Source organism: Coturnix japonica, chromosome 1 (genome assembly GCF_054131305.1).
Source record: "Coturnix japonica strain WE chromosome 1, WE-NBRP24, whole genome shotgun sequence".
NCBI classification, from domain to species: Eukaryota; Metazoa; Chordata; class Aves; order Galliformes; family Phasianidae; genus Coturnix; species Coturnix japonica.
Genome location: NC_140663.1, coordinates 141195906 through 141222859, shown reverse-complemented (window position 1 = coordinate 141222859; position 26954 = coordinate 141195906). Strand labels below are relative to the sequence as shown.

The following is a 26954-nucleotide window of genomic DNA, read 5'->3' as shown; positions in this document are numbered from 1 at the left end:
ATTACAATTCAGGATAAACACTCAAAAGGAATAAAGAATTTAAATACTGTTTAGATTCTTTGAGCAGAAGAGCAATCTAAGTTGTAATATTCACTTGTGACATTTTACAATACCTGGTCCAAACAATTCAGCAAGTCACAAAGACATGCCCATTGGAGAGATGGTGTTGGATAAAAAGAATGAAAGCAAGCTGTAAAAGTATTATGGCATTCTTGAAGAACAGCTTCTAAAAGACTTAGGGGCTGACTGAGATATCCTTGGGGGTCATTGTCCAACTTGACCATGCAATGATCAACTCCTTCAGATAGAATTTTTCTCAGCAAGGTCCTAGTTTTTCCAATGCAATCTGCTAGTTTACTGGTTTCTTCTACAACTGCTTTAGCTGTAGCTAGGTTACAAAAAGAAGAGCATTAATGTATAGCAATTGGATCTTTTTCATATAAAATGCACATTATACAAGCAAATATTATAGACAGGACTTAGCAACACTGATGAATCTATATTTAGAGAAGTTAATTTCACAGAGCAAAACAGCAAAGGGTAGTAATGTACATCAAAGAGATTTTAACATCAGGAACTTTAATTTTCCAGTTTTTTATAATACATACTTCATTTAAATATATGTACTGTTAAGCTACAGGCATGAAAAACATTTAAAATTTAAATTGTGCTCATTACCAAAGCACCTACTAAGCACAGAAACGCAAAAATTAAAGATAGGAAATAGACTAAAAGAACCCAGCTGTCAATTGTAACCTAAAATGGAAATACACCTGAGTTTCAATGCAAACATAAGGTGATGGACAATTGTTATGCAATTAATTGTGAATATCCCATTTCTGACTGCAAACCTCTTAATTGTTCCAATAAAGATATCTGAACAAGCAATTTCATCCTACAGCAAACTCTACAAGAATACTTTGATCAATTTTTCAATGCCCCACACATTATTATTTGCTAATAAACAGGAAACAAGAAAACTAAGAAAAATACCTGATATTGGATATATTTCACAGGTGTAAACCCTCAGCAACCTCAGACAGCAAGTACCTACAAAACGCAACCTTTCTAGATCCAAAAGAGTAGCAGTGTACTGGAATCCTTTCAGTCCACGAAGTTCTTCAACTCCTAGTACCAGTGTTGTCCAGCTCCAGTGAAGAATGCTCAATAAAGATTCAAAGCATTCCTATTTAAGGATATGGGAATAAGGCAGGTTTTATATTAAAAATAAAACAACAGAAAGCAAACTTTCTACAGCATAATAAGATGAAAAGCAAAAGGTACTTATATCCATGTTTGTGACTAAAATCATTTGTCATAGAAGACATAAAACCTATTTGGAGAACGAGCAGGAGAAAGCAGAGCGATCATAGTTAATGTGATCATAGAATCATACAATGGTTTGGGTTGGAAAGAACCTTTAAGATCAACTCATTCTAACCCCCTTGCTATAAGCAGGGACACCTCCCCTCTAGACCAGGTTGCTCAAATCCCCATCCAGCCCAGCCTTGAATGCTTCCAGGGAGAGGGCATTCACAACTTCACTGGGCAGCCTGTTCCAGTGTCTCACCGCACTCACAGTAAAGAACTTCTTCCCAATATCTAGTCTAAATCCATCCTCTCACAGTTAAAATCCATTTCCCCTTGTCCTGTTGCTAGTTGCCCCAAAAAGAGTCCCTCCCCAGCTTTCCTTCAGGTACTGGAAGGCAACTATAAGGTCTCTCCAGGGTCTTCTCTTCTCCAGGCTGAAGAACCCCAGCTCTCTCAACCTTTCTTCATAGGGGAGGTGCTCCAGCCCTCTGATCATCTTTGTGGCCCCCCTCTGGACTTGCTCAAGAGGAGCAATAGCTTTAGTGTAATAGTATGCTAAAGCCGATTTATATGTTACAATACCGTTTGCAGGTGATGCCTCACAATTATTTAATAACTATAAACTGCTTGAATTCATCTGTAACACAGATTTTACAGTAAATTTTACTTGCATTATCAGTCACTACCTATCTTAGCTCAAGCCTAACTTTAAGTCTGAAATCTTAAGAAAAAGTAAAAACAAATCAACAAACAAACAAAAATAAAACCCCAAAGTTCTTCACATCAGTGTAACTTATCAGTGTCTTGATAAGTCAATAGAAAAAAAGTCATAAATTACTTCTACATGTACACCTTTCAGTTCTGTTAAGTATGAATGAACATGCAAGAAACAGATAATATTCGATAACACTCACCACTGAAACAGTTCTGGCAAAAGATCTCTTTAAAATATGAACAGGTTCACTGGTTTGTTGTTTTCCTTTGGATGCACTGCCATCACTTGTTGGTAGCCTGGAAGAACAATTTGCAAACTGATCTGAAATCTGCACCAAGCTTTATTCTTTGTACCGATGAAGTAGAATAATGAAAGAGAAGTTTAAAAGAATTATCTAGAAATGTTTAATTTCTGTGTAAATTACACTAGACCTTAACACTTTCAGAACAAAAATCAACTATCTGTTCAACTAGAAACACTGACAACTGAGAATCAAGTTGAAGACACATGTGAAATTTATGCAATTATATATTGTACTTCTTCAGATAACATTTTTAGAGCCAGAAAGGCAATTTTTACAGAATGCCAGGATTTAGTACATGTAGGCTGCATCTTCATTCTTATGTTGAGACATCTATGCATAATAGGCACTAAGAATCAAACTCAAAACTCTGAGTATTTGTGGAGAAAAAATCATCTCCTTAAGGCAGATGCAAGTTCATGCATATTCCACCCTTCTAATTTAGCTCAAACTGCAATCTAGAAAGACAAAACTTCAGGCACTATGGGAAGGGGAAGGAAATATACTTTTTTTTCAGGAGGGAAAAAAACTTTTTATGTGAGTAGATAGTGATAGCACAAGGAGGTATGATTCTAAACAAAAAGAGGAAAGATTTAGATTAGGTGTTAGGGGGAAATTTTTCACTGAGAGGGTGGTGACGCACTGGTACCAGCTGCCCAGAGAAGTTATGTATACTCCTTCCCTGAAGGTATTCAAGGTCACAGTGGATGGGGCCCTGGGCAGTCTGATATAGTGCACGATATAGTAAATGTGGGTGGCAATCCCACCCACAGCAAGAGTGTTGGAACTAAATGATCTTTGAAGTCTCTTTTAACACAAGCCACTCTTAGACTCTACAAAAAGAAAGAACAAAGAGGGGAGCAAAGATGTACAAACATCTAGAAGAACCCCATTTCCTAATAAGAAAGTATTTTCTCTCTTGATTTTATAGCATCCCTGAATTTATTTTTAATTCTGAAGCATACATGATATTGTTTGGAATCACTAAAACAATAAAGGCATCATATCTTAATGCAGCAATAATCCTCTCATGCCACTTGTAGCTCTTCAGCCATGTCCTTCTCTCAGGACTCAAAACTTGCCTGTCTGGTTACAGCTGTCTCCCTATAGAAATTAACCAGCTGATTAATAGTTTGTGCAAGAGCTTTATGTGCATAAGTCAAAATGAAACATTCCTTTGGAGAGAGAGGTGTCTACTGATGTAGAGCATTTATCTGGAAAAGCCAGCTGCTCTGTTAAGGAGCCTTGAAAAGGACACGGTGAAAAAGGGCACAGCAAGAGAACTGCTCTTTATTTATGGTCCTATGACCTTAAACACATAAGGATATGTATATTTATATCACATCATATTTAAAGAAATCTGAAAGATAAGTAATACAGTGAAAGAGTTCTTGCTTTTTAAATCCAGGTTATATAACAATCATCATTGGAACAATATCTTAACTAAGTAAAGCATAACTGATTTTTCCTTTTTTTTTTTTCCTTTTTTTTTTTCCCCCCCCATATAAGTAATGCAATGTGAAAAACTGTTAAGCAGTATTTCACTCTAAAATGAGCTTTCCAACTAGAAAGAAAAAACAAAAAGAAATGTTAGATTAAATGAGGCTTTAAAGAACTACAAGATTTCATTCATGCCATTTCTTTCCTAATTAAAATCTCAGAACATAATGTATAAGAAATTAAGCTTTAAAGAAAAACTATGAACAGATGTTGCTATAACGGACTTACTACTTTTCTTACAAACTAAGTTTCCCCTAGATTTGTGAGATACTTATTTCCTTAACTTTACATAATAATGTAATAAAACATGCTTAACAAGGCCTCTGTTTAAAAAACATGCAGATGAATTGTTCTGAATACAGGTAAAAACATTACCTGTACAGTAACTGTGGGATCTGCCCTGCATTAACATCTGTACCATTGTTGGATTTCTTGGAACTTTTAAACTGAAAGACAACACTGAAAGAGGAAAAACAAACAGAGAAAACAATCATTCAAGTAATATGAGATCTCCTCTTCTGCATTAAGAAATACTGAAAAAAAAAATACCCATCATCTGTAGTAATAGAGGCCTGTCCATGAGATCCACAGTCACTGCTAGGTCCCGACACTCTTGCCCAGGCTACATACCACCAGCCAGCTTGTAGGAGTACAGGTTCATCAAACATCATTGCATATTTCTCTCTAAGAGAATTAAATTTAAAGAAAAAGGTGTACCTGAATTAGTTTATAGATTAATCTTTAACAAATTATACTCCTTTTATAATAGAAAATTGAAAATCAGTATCGAGTTTTTAATCTCAACTATTTATATTTGACATTTAAAAATATTTTGTTGAAAAACATAGCAAATTTTACTTTGATTTGTTTTAAATTCAGAAAGACTTGCAAATTCTTAAGTTTAGCACAGTCTCACATTTTTGCACAATCAGTTATTAAATGTTCAACTCAGTTGGAAAGATAAGGTTAACTTAAAATGTACAATAACCTAATTATATTTATCACACAACACTATAAATAATACATTCATTATAATTTAAAATTAATTTTCAGAAAATTACATGTAAATTTTTGGTTAAATGACAAGAATTTAGGCATAGATTCTCAGGTATGAACACTTAAGAATCCATTAAAATATCTGATCAGGGGATCTTGATTAAAAAAAATAAAAATTAGCTATGGATGATTTCAGTGACAAATTTTTTCATACCACGGAATATAAATGCAGGTTAAGCAAAAGTAAACCCATTCCATAAGCACAAAAACTTTAAAGCAATAACTTCTTCTTTCCAAATGATCTCAAGCATAATAACCTCTGTTTTGGTTATGATAATTTTATATTGCAGAAAGTGTAATGGTAAGTTGTTTAATACTAATACCCAGTCATATATTTTAATATAAGCATGTAAAAGAGCTGCTGCAACTTTTTATCTCGGTGAGGTATTTGACATTTTGCTATTTAGAATAAAGCAAAAAAAAAGTGTGCTAGTTCAAGTTTTAGTTTCTGGGCTACAAGTGCTAATAAAGTTGATATTCTCAGGCAACATTTAAATGATTTTTAAAACGGTATGAAGGAAAAACAAATAGGTAAAAGTAAGTAAAGAAACATCTTACCTAGCAGCACAATCATATGCTAAGACATCTGTTTCAGCAAGAAGGTCACCATCAGTCTCATGGTCTCCCCCATCTGGACCCAATTCAAACAACTGGTAGAGTAACAAAAAATATATATATCAAAAACAAACAAACAAACAAACAAACAAATTTATATTATTTATTTCTCAGCTGTTAGAAAGCTAATAATAAGCCACTTCTTGTCTGTTATTCTGTGAACTGTCTACTATTATCTTTTTTCCCTTCTGAAAAATAATTGCTCATTTCTACCACTGATAGCCAAATTCGCAACTGGAAACTCATGATTTTGTAATGACATGAACTATTAAAAAATAGCACTTCACACTGTCTTCCCAGCCTTATGTCTATATATATTCTGATTTTAAGTGTAGAAAATCCCTGAATCTCACAGACAGGCTGAATACAGAGCACCTAAAAATGGCAAAAATTATGCAGGCTTTTTTGTTTTTTTTTATCATAGAGTGACACATACTGGAGACACTTTCAGGGGTAGGTTGACTATCATTAAGTAAATAATGCCATAAACAGCCCTTGGATATGACCAAAAAAAAAAAAAAAAAAGATACCTTTTACAAAAGAACAACTTTGACTTTCTTACTCAGTCAAAAATCACTTCTTTACGCCCCTATTTAATATGCAATTAACTGTAGTAGGACTGGAAAATCTTATCTTGGCCATAAGCTAACAATAAGAAAAAAATTGAACAAATAATACAAGACTGGTCTGACAGGGTTACTTCCTTTAGTATTTAAACCTTAGTATAATGACTTGTTTTGTCAACTTTCTTTGCTTTCCATAGTCATTTGCAATTCTCAGTGATTGTATTAGAATAAACACAAATCAGAATAAATTACAGTTATTTACTTCAGACATCCAGTTGACTTATGCATGTTACTGCTAACCACACACTAACAATTAATTTCCCTAAAACAAACTAACAATAAGCAGCCGTATCATCTGAGAAGAGAAAATTCAATAACCCGCTATATGACAAACAAATGATAACAGTAACATTGCTTGAGTACAGACTTTACATATACCTCATACAGCTATTAGCTCTTTCCTTTAAAACATTTTGCAAGGCATTTCTGAAATTTCTATTAAATGCAGGAAATTTATCAGAAATTAAACCCTACTAATCACACTGTCTTTACATGAATTTCTTTATTCAAAGCCAGATTTATTTCATTGTTTAAATCAGTAAACATGCTCCAGCCCTAACCATCTTTGTATGGCACAAATAAAAGATTAAGCATGTTTGGTGCCACTTCAATTTCCTCTCAATTGAAAAAACCCAGCTAAGAATCCTGAGATCAGTCTGAGAAGGAATGACAAAGAAATGGAGAGAAGCAACAGTTCAGCCAGTACAAAAGGAATTCTAGCTACCAAAAAAAGCATTATTTTGTTTTTGAGTAGCATCCTGACACGGAATGAGTTTCTAATCAGCCAACACAAAATTTCTGCAAATTTTCTGAGCTTTGGGCACATAGATCACAGAACCATTCTACCTACAGCCGTATCAGCTCCTGGTACCAATAAAATGGCATAGCATTTAGTCAAAGTAAGAATAAGCCATATCTTGAACACTAAGAAAACTGCTTCCAGTCGTATAACTAATGCTTTTAATATACAGTAAAGCATTATTTTATCAAGAAACACAATGAATGATGTTTTCAGGTGGCATTGCTGAAGTAACAAGACAAAAAAATTGTTTAAAAAAAATCCCACAAAACCTTACCTTTATTTTAGCAGTGTATTCACCCCTCCCTCCAAAAAGACCAAGACCACCTAACAAAATATCTGTATCAGCACAGAAACGGATAGCTTCTACTGAGTGGGCTGAATAACCCCAGCCTCCTCCATGACCTAAAGAAAAAAAGAAAAAAAAAAAAAGGATTAAACATACTGTTAATCTGTTCCAGTCTTTTATTAATTTATGTCATAAAATGTTACTGTGTACGTACTTTCAAATCTGTTAACAACACTGTAGTCTTCTTTAGAATAAACTTTCATTACTGCTTGAGTCTCTTCTTCTGTATTTGCTATACCCATTTTTAAGTCCTGCATAGCAGCCAAAGTATCAAGACAACCTATAAGAAGGCAAAACCAAGAAATGCTCAAAACTTACTATTGTTGATTGCAATCAGTGAAACAGAAATTAATACTAGCTAAAAAGATCAAAGCAACTAACTACTTTGTACCTAAGCCACACAGAGGCTACTACTGCATATTGTTTTCACCTTGATTTGGTTAGGGGTCATTGCTACTGTATCTAAAAATATTGTCTAAGATTGACTTCATTTAATTTTTTCATATTCTTTTATTAGAATAATTGAGAAACGTGAACGCAGTTGTAAGTTATTTGCCAACAACACTCATTTTTTTAATTACTTGTTTTACTTTTATTCCCCATATTACCCAGGAAGAGTTGATGTAGGAAGTTAATACTGGGCAGATTTGAGAGCCTCATAAAAAGCTTATTTTACATGGCTACCTAAGAGACCTTATTCTGACTCAAACACAAGTAACACTGTTCTAACACAATTAACTACAACCACTGAGCAAGTAATGCAAAATCATTTTCAAAGCTATGCTTTGAAGCACTGCTAAGTTGCAGGTGGCCGATTTATACATGAACAGTGCTGGATTATCTTTCATTTTGGTAAGCTATCCTAGACTATAAAAATAAATTATGCTACTCTTAACATCTTAGTGTACAAAGCTGCAAAAAGCAAATTCCAATAACAAAAATTCAATTTATTTAATAGCTACACATGTAAGGATGCAGAAAACTGCACATTTTTTCCTATCATTTGGAGACTGTAAATTAACCTAACCATATTGATTTTATACTGCAACATTCAAATATTTACCTAGAAAGCTCTCACTTTATTCTCCTTACTTCTAGTAGCAACTTCCATCACAACTCTAAAATCATCTAATACCATTAAGACAGCAAAAGATAATTATTTTCCTTAAAATTAATGAATTTTAGTTTGATTGTGTTAAGAGATGGTGAAAGATTAAAAAAATCCAACCGAAGTAAAAAAGCTGCCAGACTACAATTCATTTACACGTTAAGTAACGGTTCTACTTCAACTAAGCTTCTGACTCATCTATTATAAATGTATACCTAGAATGTGCAAAGCTGCATGAGATCTGGTGGTTAGAGCTTTGGAACCTGTTGGAAGAGCAAGTTCTGGACTCAAAATACTACACCGGGATTGCATGTCTGGAGCTGAGGGAAGTCTGGAATCCGCAACTACAGCATTGTAACTCCACAGTTCCCTAGCATTTGGTCGAAACCTGGAATAAGACAGAACAGAGTAAAACCTTCTTGGAAACTAACTGATAATTAAACTTTATAACCTACTTAACATGAAAAGTAGATCTGCTCGCACAAACTAATATACATCATTTGCATCAAATACATATAAACTTTACTAGCTTAACACACCAGCAAAGGGAGAGACATAAAATTCTTACTGTATTTTAAGACAAACAATCACATTATGGGTTTACAAATATCAGAATACAGACATTTTTTAATCCTCATAAATATTAAAATGGTATAGTCTATTAAGCAACATGAATTAATTAGCAAAGAACTTTACACATAGCAGTAGATGTACCCAAGAATGATAAAGGTAACAACTACAAAGGTACTTTCTTTTAAGTAAGTTCAAAAACATCTTGAGAAATCCAACATACGTTCGACTGTTTAAATAAGTAACATCACACTGCAAGTTTTTACAGGATTATTGAGTGGCAGCATAAACAAGGAAATATAAAGACTTTTCATTCTATAGATAGACATGCAGAAAATGATATCTTTGATATCAGCATGTAAAAGGAAAAAACAGAAGACATAGGCTGATGTATGAGAGGAAAATATATTTTGACTTGTTACGTTGAACCTAAAATGAAAAAGGAGCTAAGATGGTCTAAGCAACCAAGAAGGAAATAGTCCTAAAGACATTACAGGATACCACATGTATTCTTGCACCTGGGTCGAGGCAACCCACACTACCAATACAAAATGTGGGATGAAAGGATTGAGTGCAGCCCTGACAAAAAAGACCCTGAAGCTACTGGTGGATGGGAAACTGAATGTGAACCAGTAATGTGCCCTCACAGCCCAGAAAGTAAACTGTATCCATGGCTGCATCAGAAGAAGTGTGGCCAGCAGGTCATGGGAAGTGATCCCGCCCCTCTACTCTGTGCTAGTGAGGCCTCACTTGGACTACTGCATCCAGATGTGGACTCTTCACTACACAAGAGACATAGACCTCCTGGAGCATGTCCAGAGGAGGGCCACAAAAATGATCCATGGAATGAAACACCTCTCCTATGACCACAGGCAGAAAGAGCTCGGGCTGTTAAGCCTGGAGAAGAGAAGGCTGCAAGATGACCTGAGAGATGACCTTATTAATGTGTCAATAGTTTACGGGCTGGTTTAGTCCGGTTCCGTGACTAGTAGGGTGGAGGGATTTCACAAAATCCATGTCTCTGGAGAAGGTAAACAGAGGATCCCAAAATAATTAGAAAAAAAACAAAAAGTGGCAATGATCTGAGGAGAAACAAACTAATTTAATAAAAATGGTATCGGAATGCAAGATAACTAGAATTGAAGCTAATAAATCCAATATAATGAGAGAGTATCTCAAAGCTGTAGGTCTTACAGTAATTGCGCAGTTGGGATGGGTAGCAGCGAGGAGAGATGAACGAGAAGAGCGGCAAAGAGAAAAGCCGAAGGAAAGCAAGAGAATGTCAGCTGACCTGTCACCACCTTATATGCGTTCCCCCCTGTGCAGGAATGATATCAGCACAGCAAACAGTCTTCTGGGGAACGCAGTTTCTTCTCTGCTGTGTGGAACTGGGGCATTAATGCCTTAATTCCCAGTACGCTACATTATGTGATGATATGGAATACCGATGATCATAAAACCATGACATAATGTCATCTGGGGATGCGTGTGAAGCAGGACTATAGTCATTTCGGGAATTTCAGAGGTCTTGAAGAACTATGCCTCACATATATGCATGCTTCATAGTTAAGTGGCAATTAAATTCTCATGTCTCGACCTTGGATAAAGACATCCAAAGTAGAATGCAGGTAGCCTACAGACACAATGATCTTTTAAGGACATAAATTTACATGACAATATCTTCTCCAGATAGTGCAGACTAGCTAGTTCCCTGCCATCATCAAACTTTAAGAGACTACTCTGTCTCGCCAAGTTTTCCAGTGAGTCTAAACATCCTCCATGACTCGCACACAGGGTACAGTTCAACTCTATCTCCCAAATCCTGGCTAACATAGTTTTAAAACAAATTTTTATAGAAGTATTTGAGATTATGATTATGTTTTGGAACAAGTGTTTATGATCTGCACCCAGTGAAAGAGTCCACTGAATGCAACCACTCCCAAAGACAACCATAACTAGAATGCCTAAGCTATCTACGTAAGTACCTTTATTCTGACCACTCAAAATGTCAGAGTTAAAAAAGAATACCATTACTCTACTATTTCTCCCATTTAAGTATTAACCATTAATGCTTGAGATGAAAGCTAATATGAAATACTGTGGAAGCTTCGATGTCAAGAAATTAGTCAATTGAGTGTTAGATGGAGGAAAGCCGGGGAAGAATAAAAACAGAAAATGAGTAGGTTGGGGTCCCCGTGATATTTCAATGAAAATGATGCAAAAAAGAACAGAAATCAAAAAATTCAAATAAGAACTTCTTTTGAACTGAGTTGAACGTATCATTCAAAAAAAGCAAAATAAGATACAGGAAGGAATAAAAATTGCTTTTTGTTTGCTAGGTAAATGAGCATCATCAAATTTCCAGCTTTCCAAAGTACTTTTTAAAGCACTTCTGCATTATGACTTTTAGAGCTATAATCCATACTTGCCTCCAAATAACATCATAGACAGGATCCAGACAGACACCGGAACCTTGAAGGTCTTCTTGCTCAGAATCATTGAATGTTTTGCAACTGCCATCTACTTTGTTTATCAGAAGACACTTAAAAGGAGGAGGTTCTGATATTGAAGCTGGTACCAAACCTAGATCAGGGAGCACAAGAAGAAAAAAAGATTCCACTAATTACATGTCACATTCTGTGCACAAAGCATTAACACACACAGTAGTGGAGAAGAAATACTGCCAACAGCAAAAAACAAAACCACAGTAAGATTGCAAGAAAATCCATAAAGTGCAAAAAAAAAAAAAAATCCAGCCTTTTACATTCTTCGTTCTCATAAAATTAGTTATCTAAAGGAGCTAGCATCACCACTTGCATTATAAGTAGAAGGCAATGACTGAAAATGATCTTTCTCTGAAAACTCTGTAAGCATAATAAAATATTCTAGGAGAGTTCTTGCCTATTATATGCCTGCTTGCAAATATCTCTGATGTAGCAAGCACGTGAGAATTAATGAGAGCTTCATCAATCCGGAGGAAAGTCTGGTCTCCACTTGCTCCAATCCATGTTGCTTTGCGTCCATATTTAGAACCAATATTAGGCATAGGTGCTGGTTTCGCATTCCAGTAGGGCATATCCAGAATTGGTCTACCAAGCTGACCTTTCTATAGAGAAAATACAAAAAAATTAGTACTTAATAGTGAATCTCAAAGATAAACAAGTTAGACATCTTCAGCACAAAAACTGTGAGCCATCTGGAAGAAAGAGCTTACTGAAAAAGTACCTTCAGAAAATAATGACTACTCTAAGAAAAGCCCTATACATTTAAGTAGACTTTTCAGTTAAGTTTTTCAGTTATTTAATGAGAAGACAATCAATTAAGTCCAGAAGTTTTGACCACTTTAAAAAATAACATGTTATTTTTGAAGAGAATCTATTGTTTACCTAAGAAACATCAGAAATTTGTCAGTCAAACAACGAAAAACAACTGTGTTTGTTATATCAAACGTATGCAACTCAGTTTGTAGTCACAGAATGGCTTGGGTTGGAAGGAACAATAAGGATCATCCAGCTACAATGTCCTGCTGTAGACAAGGATGCCACAAACTAGATCAGGCTGCCCACGGCCCCATCCAGCCTGGCCCTGAACGAGGGATGGGGCATCCACAGTTCCTCTGTGCAATCTGTTCCAGCATCACAGCACTCTCTAATGAATACAGATGCTTTGACACATATTACTAATACTTTTTTTTCCTGCTTATTTACATGTTGAATGAATACAGTCTTAACTAGTAAGTTCATTTTCAGTAAAGTATTTATTATAATAAAATGATTGTATTGATACTATTGTTGATCCTTCTAAGTAGGTGTACTTGTACAGACCAACTTTTTCATCTGAACATGTCTTATTTCTACTGCTGCTTACCCTTCAGTCATAACTAAAACCAAACTAATAAATAAAATGTTGAAACACAGATTATTTTTTAAACCATTTCTTAAAAATATCATTGAAATAAAATCTTTTGCTTCCGTTTCTCTCAATTTTTGCCTATTTAGAAATTGTTATGAGTTTTTCATTTGATACAGGAACTATGTGCTTTAAGAGAATACATCAATAGAAGAAAAAAGAGAATACATACAAGCAAAATTAGTGACGATATTTATGAGTAATGTGCTTGAGATTCCCCGAGTTTATATGGCTGTCAGTGAATTTTCAAACATTGCAGCAGAAAGAGCAGACATACAACAAGCAGTCTAAAAGCGGACTCAAAGTTTTTTGTTTGTTTGTTTGTTTCCAGGTCACTGATTATTTATTTATTTATTTATTGACAGGTCTTTAAATTCTATTTCTCAAAGTGAATTTGGCTTTTCGGGAGTAGTGAAAGCTTAAATTTTTTAAGTGCCCAAGTCACTTATGACAAAGACAAAAGCCAAAATACCAAGGCTGAAAACCAAGAAATATCACCTAATTTAAGTGCCATTTTAAGGCACGGTTTTAATTAAAAATGTTATTTTCAACTCTAAAATTTAAGTCTTCACTTTTTTTCTGATTTTCTTTTGTAAAACAGCAGATTTCAATATATGACATTTCTGTTGTGTTTGCCAGTAGATAGTTCTAAACAAACAAAAACTCAGTGTCTATACTCCAGTTGTTATCAAAAGGACATTAGGAGAAAAGCACCAACAATTACCCTTGAGAGACTGTAGTGAGGGAACATTTGCAAGGACAAGGAGACAAAGATCTGAAGTCAGGATGAAGGGGAATTAAACAAAGTTGACATGCTTATTCAGTGAATATACACGATGATTCCAATGGACATGACCAGTACATGCCAGGTGCATATGAAAGAAAAGTACCAGAGTTACACTGTGCCATACTGAGCCATAGCTTTTTCCTTAAATGAAACTCATTGTCATTTCTGTGGAAGAAAAGATGACCCTGATATTTTTCTAACTAATTCAGTTAATAAAATATACAAAAGCTTGCAATGGACCTTGAAACAATAAAGAGTTTGAGAAAACTGGTTCATCTTATGAAGCAACTTAACTTTAAACAGCAACATACTATAGAATATAAACGTATCAGTAATAACTGGCACCATGCTCTTCTAATCACATCAACATTAGAGGCCCCATTTTCAAACATGAGACATAAATAAAAAAACATTCAGCATCCACAAGTTGTTATGTGTTTGCAAGTATAAGAAAACAGTTTTGAAAGTCTTCGAACAGTACAACGATAATAATCTTATTTCCATAAGTAAACATTAATATTTCCTTACTGAGAAACTTCCAAATGTGAAAACCTGGCCATCCATTAAGAGAATAGCTGTATGGTTGCTTCCAGCAGTAACTTGCGTACTAGGACCTGGTAATGCTTGCACCAAAGTAGGACATCCCCTATATCAAAATAAAATGATTTTGTTTCAATACATGATTACTCAACATTTAGAATGTTAGTATTACTAGGATTTTGCTAACTAATATATCCACTATGTTCACATACCACATGGTACCAAATTCAAGCAACAGATTACTTATTAAATGAACAGGATCACAAAAAAAAGTGTACCAGATATTTAAGTTTATGCCCTCTTGATACAGGAACCAGATCAGAGACTGTTTTTAATTAAACATAGGGAAAAAAAAAAACAGCCTATATTATTTTATTGCAGGATTAAATTAATGTTACTGTAGTTACAGTAACATGTATGTGCATACAGGCATATAAAACATACAGCAATTAATTGTAGAACTAAAAATATTCTGTAGTGAGGATATTGGATAAGCACTTAACAAAACTGTTTATTTATGAAACAATCAAAGCCATGTGTGGCTGGTACTCTAGTACAATTACCAGAAGCAAGACTGATAAGGCCCTCTTGAGACAGAGAATTACAAAACAAAGAGAAAGTCTACCCACCTCCAGCAACTTTTTAATGGAGAGTAAGTCATTAAAAAACTGCTCTTCAACAAATTCATAGACTTGAGAAAGAACAACTCTCTCCAAATCGTTTTGCAGAAGAAAAATCTGGACAAGTCTACTATTTGTGCCTCTCAAATATGGAAAGGTGTAAGAAAATCAATTTCCCATTTCAATACAATGAAGAGGAAAAAAAAAATAAAATCAGTAGTACAAGCAAGAAGCAAGAAAGAAAAATAGCAGTGATTACTTAGAGTAGAAATAGAAGAAAATATAAAAGAACGAATTATGAGATGCAACTACAATTTTTATCTAAGCCACAACAAAATGGATGCAAAGAAGCCTGGAAGAATTGTATCTGAATTTGAGTTCCATAATGAATGTTTACCTATACATCAAAAGTACTGTACAGTTAGAATGAATGTGAATTTAACAACAAGTGACTCTGGAACAACTCCATGTTTGGGAATCTCGGCCCCAGAGAAAAGCAGTACTATATGAACTTACTTCTAATCACACAATTTCCAAAGCAAGTTTAGCTAAAATAAGAACAGGTTGTCCTGTTCTGGAATGAAAAAAATCATCAGCCCACATTTTCCTAGCAATTGTTTAGCAGCTGATGTGCTAGAAGATGGGTTATCTGTGTGTTCTCCTTTTGGCTAAGATGCAGGCAAAACCAAAGTCAAGAAAGTATGAGGGAGAGACATTGTGAATTCTAAGAGAAAGGAAGATGTAGACACGTGGAAATGCAGAAGCAGTGTGAAGAATGGATAATGATCTGTAAGAGAGAGAATGTACACATAGCAGAAATAATTAATTCCTTTGTGGAAAACATTGCTTGCAATGGATGGAGATCAAGAAAATGAAAAGCAGCACAGAATTTGTTAGAGAATGTACAACACAAAATTTGTAAATTTAGAAAAGTTTGTTGGCCTAAAAGCATGAAGGTTTGGATGTCAATAAAACAATACACAAATACAGGGAGCTAAGTTTAGCAGCAGTAATACCATTTTAAAATCTTTAAGAAAGCTCAAAAAAGGCACCAAATCAGAAAAAAATAATCTAATTAAGAACAAATGCAGAATCATTCCTGTTAGAAGGGAAAAGTCCCATGGAAGATTTTTTTTTAACTTTCAAAAACATGGATGCATTTTTTTCTCCCCTTAGCATTGTGAAAGCTGTAAGTATGGAACTACAGATGTGAACATATAAAATTCAAGGGCCAGAAGCTACAAGTTTCCTTTGGCTTTCTTGCAGTATGTACCAAATGACGACTTTAAGACTCTCAGAGGGTTATTGGTAGACTGTAAGGAAGACACGAAAAATTTCAAGGAATAAGAGTTGTGTCTTACTTCAAGTGTGAATCCTATTACACAGATGGCCTGAAAGCAGTTTTTGGCTTTCTAATTTCACAAAATCATAACTATTCTAGTAACTAATTCCAATAATTTGCTTAGTTGCAGCAGAGTAAAAGTAAAGAAGCACTTAACATAAGCACATTTAGCACATTATTCTCATATAGCCCTTTTATTAAGGCAACTCAGCTTTTGAAATGGTGTATCTACAATAGAAAAAAAACGGGAAAATTCTAAGCTACTTAACTACATCAAAAATACAGGAAAACCAGAGAACAATAATATTTTTCACTTAATAGAAGGAAGAAAAAATAGTAAAATACAATAACCAGTTTTAAGTCACTTACACAGAGTTTAAAGTCTGCAGTACAGCTGAGTATTTTCCTATCCCATGGAAACTCAACACAGAAAACCTGCATGTAGACAATTAGGAATCTGGGAGACTCTGGCAAAACTTTTGATAAGTAGACTTTCTCCATTTGAAAATTATTCTTCTCAGATGGTGTTGAAAGATTTGGTTCTGGATACAATGCAGGCACTTGACATAGGCAAGCTCAGCGATATAGACTGCAAACTGAGATAGATCTCTTGGGTAACTTCAGTTTGCAGAGTGAAAATACAGCAGATACCCATACATCAGGTAACTCAAGATCTCACAGAACACCCAAATACTATTCCAGCTACCCATACTGAAACCCTCCTTTCTCCTGAAGGGTAAGCATTTCTGGCAGCAGATTTGAAAATAATCCCACAGTAGCTGTTTGAATGATCGCTGTCCATGGTACTAGCTCAGCCAGAACTGGCTGTGAAGTGCAATAGAATTTCACTTGGGTCTGCTGAATGTAGTGCTGTAAACTCCATGGGCTGTTACTGTGCAGTGTGTCAAAGGAAAACAGAAAAACTCAATTACAGTCAGAGCTGAACAGTGCAGGGGTAAGAAGGTGGAGATTTTAAAATTTTAGACATAATTGAGAGTTCAGTGGAAATATGTAAATAAGACCTGCACACCATCACTGAAGCAAATTAAACAGATAAGACACCCAGAAATAGTCTTATGCAACATGTTTTGTTCTGGAAATACTAATAGTGCATAATCTTTACACTTTATCTACAAATAGAACATAGGTGGCTGTCCTTAGAAGGTATGCTCAATTAATTTTGCCTTGTTATTGTTGACCCTTTGAAAATGCAGGCGTATGAGTACTGTCCTACTTTCAGTGGTCGCATTACTGGAACTTCACTTCCTTGTCATGTGCTTGTTATAGTGCTGAAATCAACAGCTGGAATAAGAAATGCAGGCAAAGTTTGAATAGTAATGAAAAGATCCTGAAGCTTTAAGTCAGAGCTTCTTGAGGGAAGCATCAACAAGAAACAGCCCCTTGCTCACGCAAATACAAGATGCACAATTTTTTTTACCAAGAGTTGGGATCGCAAAGTGTTTCTTGCTTTCTATTCACCCATTTAGTAACTACTTTGAAGAGGGAATCGGAAGAGGCTGTTAAATTCTTCACGGAGTGATCTCATCAACACCTATTGCTCAAGACTTTACAACAGAAAGTCTACTCAGATTAGTTCAATAACCCTAGTATGCTGATATGGAAAAAAATGGTCTCCAGGAACCAGATCATTTGCATCTGTAAAATCCATCCGTGAGTGACTCAAGTTTTAGCTGGAGAAGAAAACCCTAACACTACCTTGTGCATGCTGCTTACTTCTCCACACTATTTCAGTTCTAGTAATAACTTCATTGAGAATCACATCATCCTGCTCATCTGCTGTTTTGTTGACTTGTGAACATACAAAATTGTCTGAAATCTTTCTAAGGCATGTAATATGCCTCATTCTTACTGACACGGAAGGAAGAATTTGTAGCATTTACCACAGTCGAAAGCAGGAGTTCAAAATCCTCTTAATAAGGAGAAAGATATGTCTGGACAAGTGTGCAGAATTCAAAACAGTTAAACATTTACAAGACTCACTACTTAATCTTTACGCTGCAAGACAGAAGTTTCTGAAAGGATACGTCATCAGTTGCTGCCCAGAAACTTACAACATTACATTATCTGGTAATGAAGATGGCTGACTCAGATGAAAATGACAATTGCTGCACATGTCCTGACAATTCTTGTTTTCAGGGGGCCCATATATTAGCTAGGCTATCTATATTGTATGTCCTCTTTTTTTTTTTTTTTTTTTTTTCCCCTCTCCTGGAAATACAGCAGATTATCAGTTCTTAAGATTCAGAAGACGATGGTCTTCCTGAGGTCAATACAGGCAATGTGACACACTGCATGACTGACATAACACTGACCTGGCTGGAGCTGGCCATCTGAGCACCAGTGCGTCCCAACTGAGGTGGAACTCTGCATAAGGATTCCCTGTTTCCTTTTCTGAGTCCCTTACTGTGAGGACAGAGGAGTGATCTCTACTTAAAAGCTGGAAAAAGAAGTACATCAATGAGGAAATCATCATCTGAATGATGGTGCTAAACAGCAATATAGTACTCATAGCCAGTTCTCATGCACAGGACATATGCCCAGTTTCTTCAAGGCTTTTTTCAGACACTGTCTGTGATATCCTGTAGAATGATACAAAGGTCAGTGCCAAGCTGCTTGTACTTCCTCAGTTTCTAGAACTGGTCAGGTACTATCCTTTGACATAGGATGTTTCACGTTCTCTTCTAGGATTTCACCTAGAAATACATTCAGTTTCCATCTAACTTCTGTCTAAATAAGCAACAAATGTGGTGTTTACTGCCTGGAATTCCAACAAATAGGGCAGATAGTCCTGATGTCCTCAAAAAAGCCAAAATGATTTCATTGATGTTGGAAATGGGACATAATTACCAGTAGAAATGCTACTTATTATTGTACCCCTTTGTCTTTAAAAGATCATCTAACCTTATTCTAGCAGTGACTTGAAGTGCTTACTAAAGTAGCTGTAGCTTCAACTATGCATGAATTTCCAGGAACTAAAAGGAGTATTTATCTGTGTTAAGGCTCTACCATAGTCAGAAACATAGACTATATTCACCAATTCAATGCAGAATGAGTAAGGGTAACAGTTTAAAGAATACCATTAGGCACAGCAGCTAATGCAAAGTAATGTTTCCAGTAAAACTTCACCCTTCTCTCCCTTTGTCTAGTGAATAAAACTAAAAGTTTAAGATGAAGATGGTTTCTCCAGAAACTTGACAAAAAAATTTACTTGGAAGTCTCAAGAGATTAGAAGAACAGATGTACAAGCAATGTCATCTCACTACTAGAAGAAAAACAAGAGAACTGAAGACAGATCATGGATGCTGCAATCTATATGCCTTTTTCATAAAGATACTGGGCATTACTGAACAGAAATAAATTTTCAATGATTCCTGCTATTCAGAATCCCATCTACAGTATGTGTTTGAGATAAAGAACAAACTGAATTTCTTTTTACAGTAGTACAATGATTGTCAACTTGAGTGAGCAGATGAGATATTAAGGGTGAAAATTCAGCTTCCCATTATGGCCACTTGTATGTAGTTGTCTGTGTTCTCACTGTAGTCAATGGAGATCAAATCAATATATTTTATAGTTACTGAGCATATCTGAAGTAGATAAGCAGTATCTGGTTAGTCAAATAGCTCTCCAGACTCTTAGCTGAAAGAAATAAAAGAAGTTGACTTCTTTTATTTCCACTGACCACAAAAACCCACAAGTCACTTTCATGCTATAAGCATCTACAAAGTGCAATGGAGACTCATACATACAGACTTACTTTTGAAGATTTATTATAAACAGAAAGGAGTTTTTTATTATTAATTACAAACAAAAAGAATAACAAGTGAATTACTGCTAGTAATGTAAGAGAAGCATATTAACCCAAGTTTACAACTTCACACTATTTTAATTATTGCATATGCAATATTTTCCAGAGATAATGAAACCTTAAATATATTTCAGTGTAATTCTCTCTTGTATGCGCAGAGGTATGAAGAGAACAGAGTATTTTAAATTAGCAAAGCTATGCATACAAGCCTTCGTGTATTAAAAAATGACCTACACAGAACAACAGTATGGTTACTGTTAACAGTCTATCTACCCAGAAGGATTATGGGGAATAAATGCAAAATGAGAGTTCATAAACCTAATTTGGACAACATATGAGTTTTCCCACTTCCTAGCTGGAAAGCAACAGAACAATTTAGCCACTTTTTAAACAGCAGCACAGCAATACACAATCTTCTCTTGTGATCACCAGCTTACCTGGAATTAACATCACCATGTCCAAGTTGCCCGTGCTGTCCATATCCAAATGTGTAAACATCACCATTCTCCATCAAAATCACTGGAAACAAACAAAATATTTTTCAGAGATATCCATGTTAACATGCACCAGTGCCAGTTAGTTTTTTTGAGCAGCACAGTTATCAATCCCTACTAAACACTATCTTCCACAATCCATCACATCTAGTAATGGATTATAACATCTGCACGGCACACCTACAGGCATGCTGGTGTGCCATGCAGATGTTATAAAATGACTCAACAATTCCTTAAAAGCTTGCATATAATTCTATATTATATTTCTAGTCCCTTGCACTGTCAGTGGACAGTGTATCTGGCTAGAAAATGATACAACCTTTTCCAACCCTTCCATGTATATCCTTATTGAACATTAAAAGCAAGGTAGTGAAAACATGTATCAGAACATAAAAAAACAAAACAAACAAACAAACAAAAAGCCAAGAAATTTATACTACGGTAATTTTTTTTTTTTTTTACCTGAATGGTGAAATCCACAACTGACTTGTACAGCTCGCAGCTCACAGTCGAAGCGAACAGCCCCTGGTGGATAGGTTGTAATTTTGCTTGCATCCTTCTCACCTCTTTCTCCACTTCCGTCTATAAACAAAACTTGTAATTACATCCTGTGTCTTCTAAAAACGTTATGTTAGAAGAAAGGATGAGAATAGTAAGCAATCCCCCACCCCCCACTACCATTTGTAAGGTATGAGAAGTAGCTCACAGAATACTGAGAGAAACAGCTAAAGACAAAGGATCAAAGTAGATGTTAAAGATGACAGAAACTCTACTCCTAAACAATCTTCTGCATCAAAGTTACACACATAAAAGGAAAATAACACATCCTCTAAAGCAGAAACTCCCAAAGAACAGACAATAACAATGAGCAAAATAGGACATTAAAATAACGACAGAATTTTTGTTTAATAACCACCATTTTTGTTCTTCAAGGAAATAATATCATCAATTAACGGAAAGCACTGTAACTGAACAAGGTAAGTATAGCCAAGTCTGGTTTATTCACTATTTGTTAACAACTCTACTTGACTCCAACCTGGCCATACAGCTCCTATTTTACATAACCAACTCACCGATACTACACAACCAGTATGCCTAACACCACTGACATTCCCACTACTACTATGTCTGATGCATTCCTAGACATTCTGTGGTTTCTTTCATAAAGAATGAAGTGCGTTGGTTCCTATAGTCAAACAGTCCTTGCATCAGACAAAAGTACAGAAGTGACAACTGTTTTGTTCACAAGCATCTTGAAAGCCAGTTTCCTTCAGAAAACAATATTGAAGTCTGCTAACAATTAGACACAGGGTAACAAAGGAAACTAATTTCATAATACTAGCAGAAAGAAAGTGCATTTTCATAATGAAAAATATCAGATGACTGTAGTATACATGCACACATTACCAAAGTGAGCTGGCAAACACCTGTAACTACTGTTCTTTTGCAAAGTCCTTTTACACTGTAAAAGTTTCCCTAAAAAGAGAAGAAAAAGAACTACACCCTAGAAATTCTACTATTGATTCTGTGATAATCCTGACTCCTTCATTAGAATTTTGATACAGGGAAACAATTGCTGCTAAAAGCAACCAAGGTGCAGTAAATTTATAATTCCCAAACTGATTCTTAAAGAATTATTAGTGGAAATGTGAACACTGAGCATTCACTGTGCATCACACTACTTGAAAACTTGCAAATATTTTACTTAAAATATAACACAGTATTTACAGAAATTGCCCAATGACTTTTCCAAAAAAAGAAGTAGTATTAAATTGTTGTGGTTTTGTGAATTTTATTGCCGGTAATCCACATCAGAACATCATGAAAAACAACGGAAGATAAAGATAAAAAGTGTTTACTGCCTTTTACTGGCATTTTGGGTCTTCGGATGGGAGAGGAGGGGCTGCATTCCCAGAGGACCTTGTGGGCAGAGGAAGCCAGGTGAAGTCACAGGACACAAGAAACTCCACCTCTCTCTCAGTTTGCGCGGAAAAAAAGCACATTAATTGAGTACGATTATTTCACCTACTATTATCTTATTCTGGGTACTCTTGTCTCTCACATTTTGTTTGATTTTGTTAGATTTAGTAAATTACCGTTTCTCTTCCCTCCCTCTCCCAGAACCCATGATCCACCTGGGGGTAAACTGAAAGAAAGACGGAAGGTTGTTTTCCTCTCTCTCCTTTGTTTTCTTTTCCTGGGTTTTTTTGCCCCTTGTCACGGACCCAGATAACTCTGTGACATAAATTCTACTTACATATATTTTAACATATATATATATATTATTAAAAAAAAAAAACAACATATTTTCAAGTCACGAATGTGTGCAGAAGATAAGGGAATCTCCACAAATTTTGCATCTGTAAAGAAACTGCACACATACTTGAAAGGAACTAGTTCTAATAGAGTACTAGTAACATTTTATACTTATTTTTGTGTTAAACTTTATATGCCTATAAATCCAGGGATGATTCTAAGGACTAATATTGCCACCAGAAAAACATGCTCAGTAAGTAGGTTTACTTACTGCTTCCTTGTTACACACCAGCTTTTCAAACAGGAACAGTGCAAAGTGAAATGTTCTTGGAGTTTACCTGTGGCATTTTCTCTCTTTTCATCCTTCTACCATTGATGACAGTAGTAACAAATATAAGCTCCTGTGCAAATGCACTTGAACAGTCATTTGCTGAGAATGCACATGGCCAATAAGCACGTGGTGAGGCAGAATGTTATTTCTTTAATGAAACTAGCTAGACAATCTGCATGTTTCCTTATGCATAATATTAAATATTGCTGTGCAAGATATAGAGAAAATAGCATTCATATGAAACATATTTTACAACTCCTTATTAAAGAAGAAAATTTATTTTAAAGGACAAAGATATATTGAGTTAGCATTTTTGAGTTCCAAAGGAGAATCTCCACTGCAAAACTTACTCGGAAGTTCTCTTGGTGATAGTAATCACAAAACAAAAAAATCCATAACCTCCCAGTATTTTCCAGGAATTAAGAAAAGTCAAACCTCTAGCAAGTGCAGAAAAATAGTAACTAGGTCTACTGAACTCCTGAGAGGTAGCTACAGAGGTTGAGTGAAAACCAATATGTAGAATGTCAAGTGCATGACTCTTACAAAACTTAACTGACTTGAGAAGCTCACTTTGTTTTTAACTTCCACTCAACATACAGACTCCTGCAAACTATAATTAATCTTGCTACTTACAACCCCCAAAAATGAAGTTTCCAGAGTCTGGAGACACAAACTGGGAAGTACTGTGGTTGAACCACAGTGCTCAGAGTCATACAACCGTTTGCTCACCCTCTCTTCCAGTGCCTCACTACTCTCTCTGTGAAGAACTTCTCCCTGGCATCCAATCTAAACCTTCACTACTTGAGCTTAAAACCATTCCAACCTTCTCCTATCACTATGCACCCAAGTAAAAAGTTGATTCCCCTCCTTTTTATGTTTTTTTAAATATTAAAAAGCTGCAATTAAGTCTGGTCTCACAGCCTTCTCTTCTCTGAGCTGAACAAGCCCAGCTCTGTTAGCCTGTCTTTGTAGGAGTGGTGCTCCAGACCTCTAATCTTCTTGGCCCTCTCTCTGGACCCTCTCCAACAGCTCCACATCTTTCCTGTATAGGACCCCAGACCTGGACGCCATTCTCCCAGAAGGTGCCTCACAAGGGCAGAGTAGAGAGAGGTAATCACGTCCCTGTCCCTGATGGCCATCTCTCTTTTGATGGAGCCCAGGATACCACTTGGCCTTCCAAGCTGCAAGAGTGCACTGCTGGTTCATGTTCAGTTTTTCACAGGACAATGAAACTAAATACATTTTTAAAGGATTTCAAAAGAGTTGCCCAAACAAAACTCATTTAGATTTGGGAATATACCTATATAGAAGATTCAAACTAGGCCCTGAAGCCCTGTCATCCCTGAAGAAGCTGTTCACATTCCAGTTTAAATAAATGTAATTAAGGAAAAGTTCTACAGCTGCAGACGGAGAAGGAGGAAAATGTATAGGTAAGTCTAGTTGGTTGAATTGTTGCAAGACCACTTTAAAAGAAATGTCTGAAGTTAAAATGCCGGCTTGAAAAATAACACAAAAGTTAGATGAAAGAACATACTGATTACAATGTCATAATGTCCTTTTCCTGAAATTAACATCCCTGACTCAGATTGCTTAAGATTACTGAGTATAGTAGGAGAAGCAATTGAGGAATGCCTTTTAAGATGAGGTGAAATTATGCTTTTCACAATTTCATTACTTTGATAGCAACTTACTTCAGAAGGTTTTCATTTTCCCTTGAGAGGTCCTCTAGAGGTTAGGGGATATTTCTAGTTTCTAGTGGAACTGATGATCTTCTTCAAGGGAGCCATCTTCCGATGGCTCTCAGTGTTTACTTGTAAAGACACTACATGAGACAGATCTCCCTTACCTGTTTAGCATGGGATGGAAAGAACTAAATGGTCAGTTCTATGGAGCACATCTGTCAGAAGGTTTCAGAACAAAAGAGGCATCTGTATTGCGCTAACAAGCTTCAAGAAATGATGCCAACCTCAAACTGAGAGTAATTCACTACTCTCTTGTAAGGAAATAAATGAGGTAGATACCCAGAGCTAAAAGGAGCTCCAGATAATAAAACACGTCAAAAAAGAACAAATGTAGATAGGACAAAAATACTCTGTTATGTACTTCCCCACAGGGTCAAAGTTTTGCATGCAGTAAAACTAGCAGAAGTTCTAGTTTAAGAAAAGTGGTCATCAGTTGACTGTCAGTGACAGCAGGTTCTGTGTGTGTCATCGTTCAGCATGAAACCTCTACTGGGAGAATATACATATTTTTAAATAAAGAAAACAGTTGATGTTTGGGTTATAAATAGTAGACTGAAAATATATACAAAAAAACAAAGGATCAGATTCTGCTTTCAATTGCCGAAAATAGGCGAGATATTTCCTGACGTGGTACCTTCATAATTAGATAGGCCTACCACCCTCGTTCACTAAGAAGTCACATCCAGAAAGGCTTCAAACCATCATACAATTTCTTTGCATAAATGCAAATAACTAACTTCCATTAATTGAACTGAAAAGTCATTGTAAGAATTTAGCTGTGTTTTTTTTGTTTGTTTGTTTTTTGTTTTGTTTTTTAAAAGTAACATTCTGGACACCACCATTTCAGAACTTTGTTTACTTAAGATCAGGTCTGTAAACTAGATTTTACATACATATTGTTTGTCTGTAAGTGCACACATATTTACATATAGATACAGACATATACAGACACTTGAATACAGTCCATGTTTCAAAATAAGTATTTACAAGTTGGCCTTCCAGACATATAAAAATGCCAAAAACATCTCTTCTGAAAAAAAAAGTGCAATTTATATTATTTCAAATATCTCATTTCATTAAAAAAGGTTGAACAGTGTTGAACAGAGAAAACTCTAAGCTAAAATTAAAAACTCTTGAGTTGATACATTACAGGAATCACCCCAGTTATAACGCACAAGTCCAAAAACAAAATGAAAAAATACCAACCAACTTTAAACATGACAGTTGAGACACAGGAAGGTGTTAAGGGTTCCTACAGCAAACTTTAAGAACTTTAGGAATGAGAAAGCTTCAGAAATGAGAGAAGACCCAGAAAAACAACAAAATTTTCTGTAAAAAAAGAGAATGGAAAACAAAGATGCATACTACCAAATATCTACAATTAAAAAAATAAAAAAGAAGAAGAAGAAGAAAGAAAATAAAAAGGAAAAAAAAAAAAGTCAACATATGTGTTCTCTTTCTCCTCAGGTAACAAAATTCTAACAAGAAGAAAGGCAGAAGCCACTTTGTGCATTTCTTTGAAAAGAGAGATTCAGTGCATGGAAGAGGTAAGGTGGGAGTATCAGCTTTTTCCACCCTAGCCAATAAGGAAGACCAAATACCTTTGTGCTTGTCCCGCTTATGCTTTAGCTGTGCTGGATGGGGTCTGATTCTGGCTAGAGCCTGTTCTCGATGGTTCATAAAAATAGGACCAGGAAATACAAGGGGGCCTGAGGAGAAACATTTTGCACATGCATAGAAAAGCTCACAAAATGAAAACAGTGTGTTAAATAAAATTCAAATTAAAGTCAATAGAAAAAAATTATATAATAAACTTGTTTATCTAAATTCAGAAGGTCCTAATAAAAATAAAATGATTACTTCTTGACAATAAAACCAGGATATTATTGAAAGAAACAGCAAATATCTCACAGTAACAGCTTAGCCTGAATTTGTATCTATGCAACTGTATTCCAAGTAATGGAAAGTCAGACTCATAATGATAATAAATACACACTACTGTCATTTATGAGTTACAAAACTAATTATCATGCCTTACCTTCTAAAATAATACTTTTAAAACTGCTAATTTGGAATATCACCCTACCAATGCTAAATTTAAAATAAACAGCACTAACATATAACCATTTGTCATTATCACACTTAAATTTCATT

At 35.4% G+C, this 26954-nt stretch overlaps 1 protein-coding gene across 39 annotated transcripts in view; it reads right to left on the bottom strand.

Annotated features, from left to right (window-relative positions):
* Positions 1-26954, bottom strand: part of MYCBP2 (MYC binding protein 2) — a 193127-nt gene that overhangs the window by 104922 nt on the left and 61251 nt on the right. For 34 of the 39 annotated variants that reach the window (XR_014948429.1, XR_014948419.1, XR_014948426.1 and 31 more), the window contains exons 18-32: positions 26402-26509; positions 20934-21053; positions 20415-20496; positions 14175-14292; positions 11852-12056; positions 11380-11533; positions 8596-8768; positions 7427-7552; positions 7201-7328; positions 5442-5533; positions 4377-4511; positions 4203-4286; positions 2226-2322; positions 994-1186; positions 114-388 (exon numbers count right to left, since the gene is read on the bottom strand). Coding sequence is in view for 35 of the 39 variants with exons in the window: in XM_032442048.2 (XP_032297939.2) it covers positions 114-388; positions 994-1186; positions 2226-2322; positions 4203-4286; positions 4377-4511; positions 5442-5533; positions 7201-7328; positions 7427-7552; positions 8596-8768; positions 11380-11533; positions 11852-12056; positions 14175-14292; positions 20415-20496; positions 20934-21053; positions 26402-26509 (2090 nt within the window). In the remaining 4 variants the exon portion in view is untranslated. The remainder of the gene's footprint in view (positions 1-113; positions 389-993; positions 1187-2225; positions 2323-4202; positions 4287-4376; positions 4512-5441; positions 5534-7200; positions 7329-7426; positions 7553-8595; positions 8769-11379; positions 11534-11851; positions 12057-14174; positions 14293-20414; positions 20497-20933; positions 21054-26401; positions 26510-26954) is intronic. The other 5 variants (XM_032442053.2, XM_085553520.1, XM_085553583.1 and 2 more) reach the window with 1 other exon arrangement.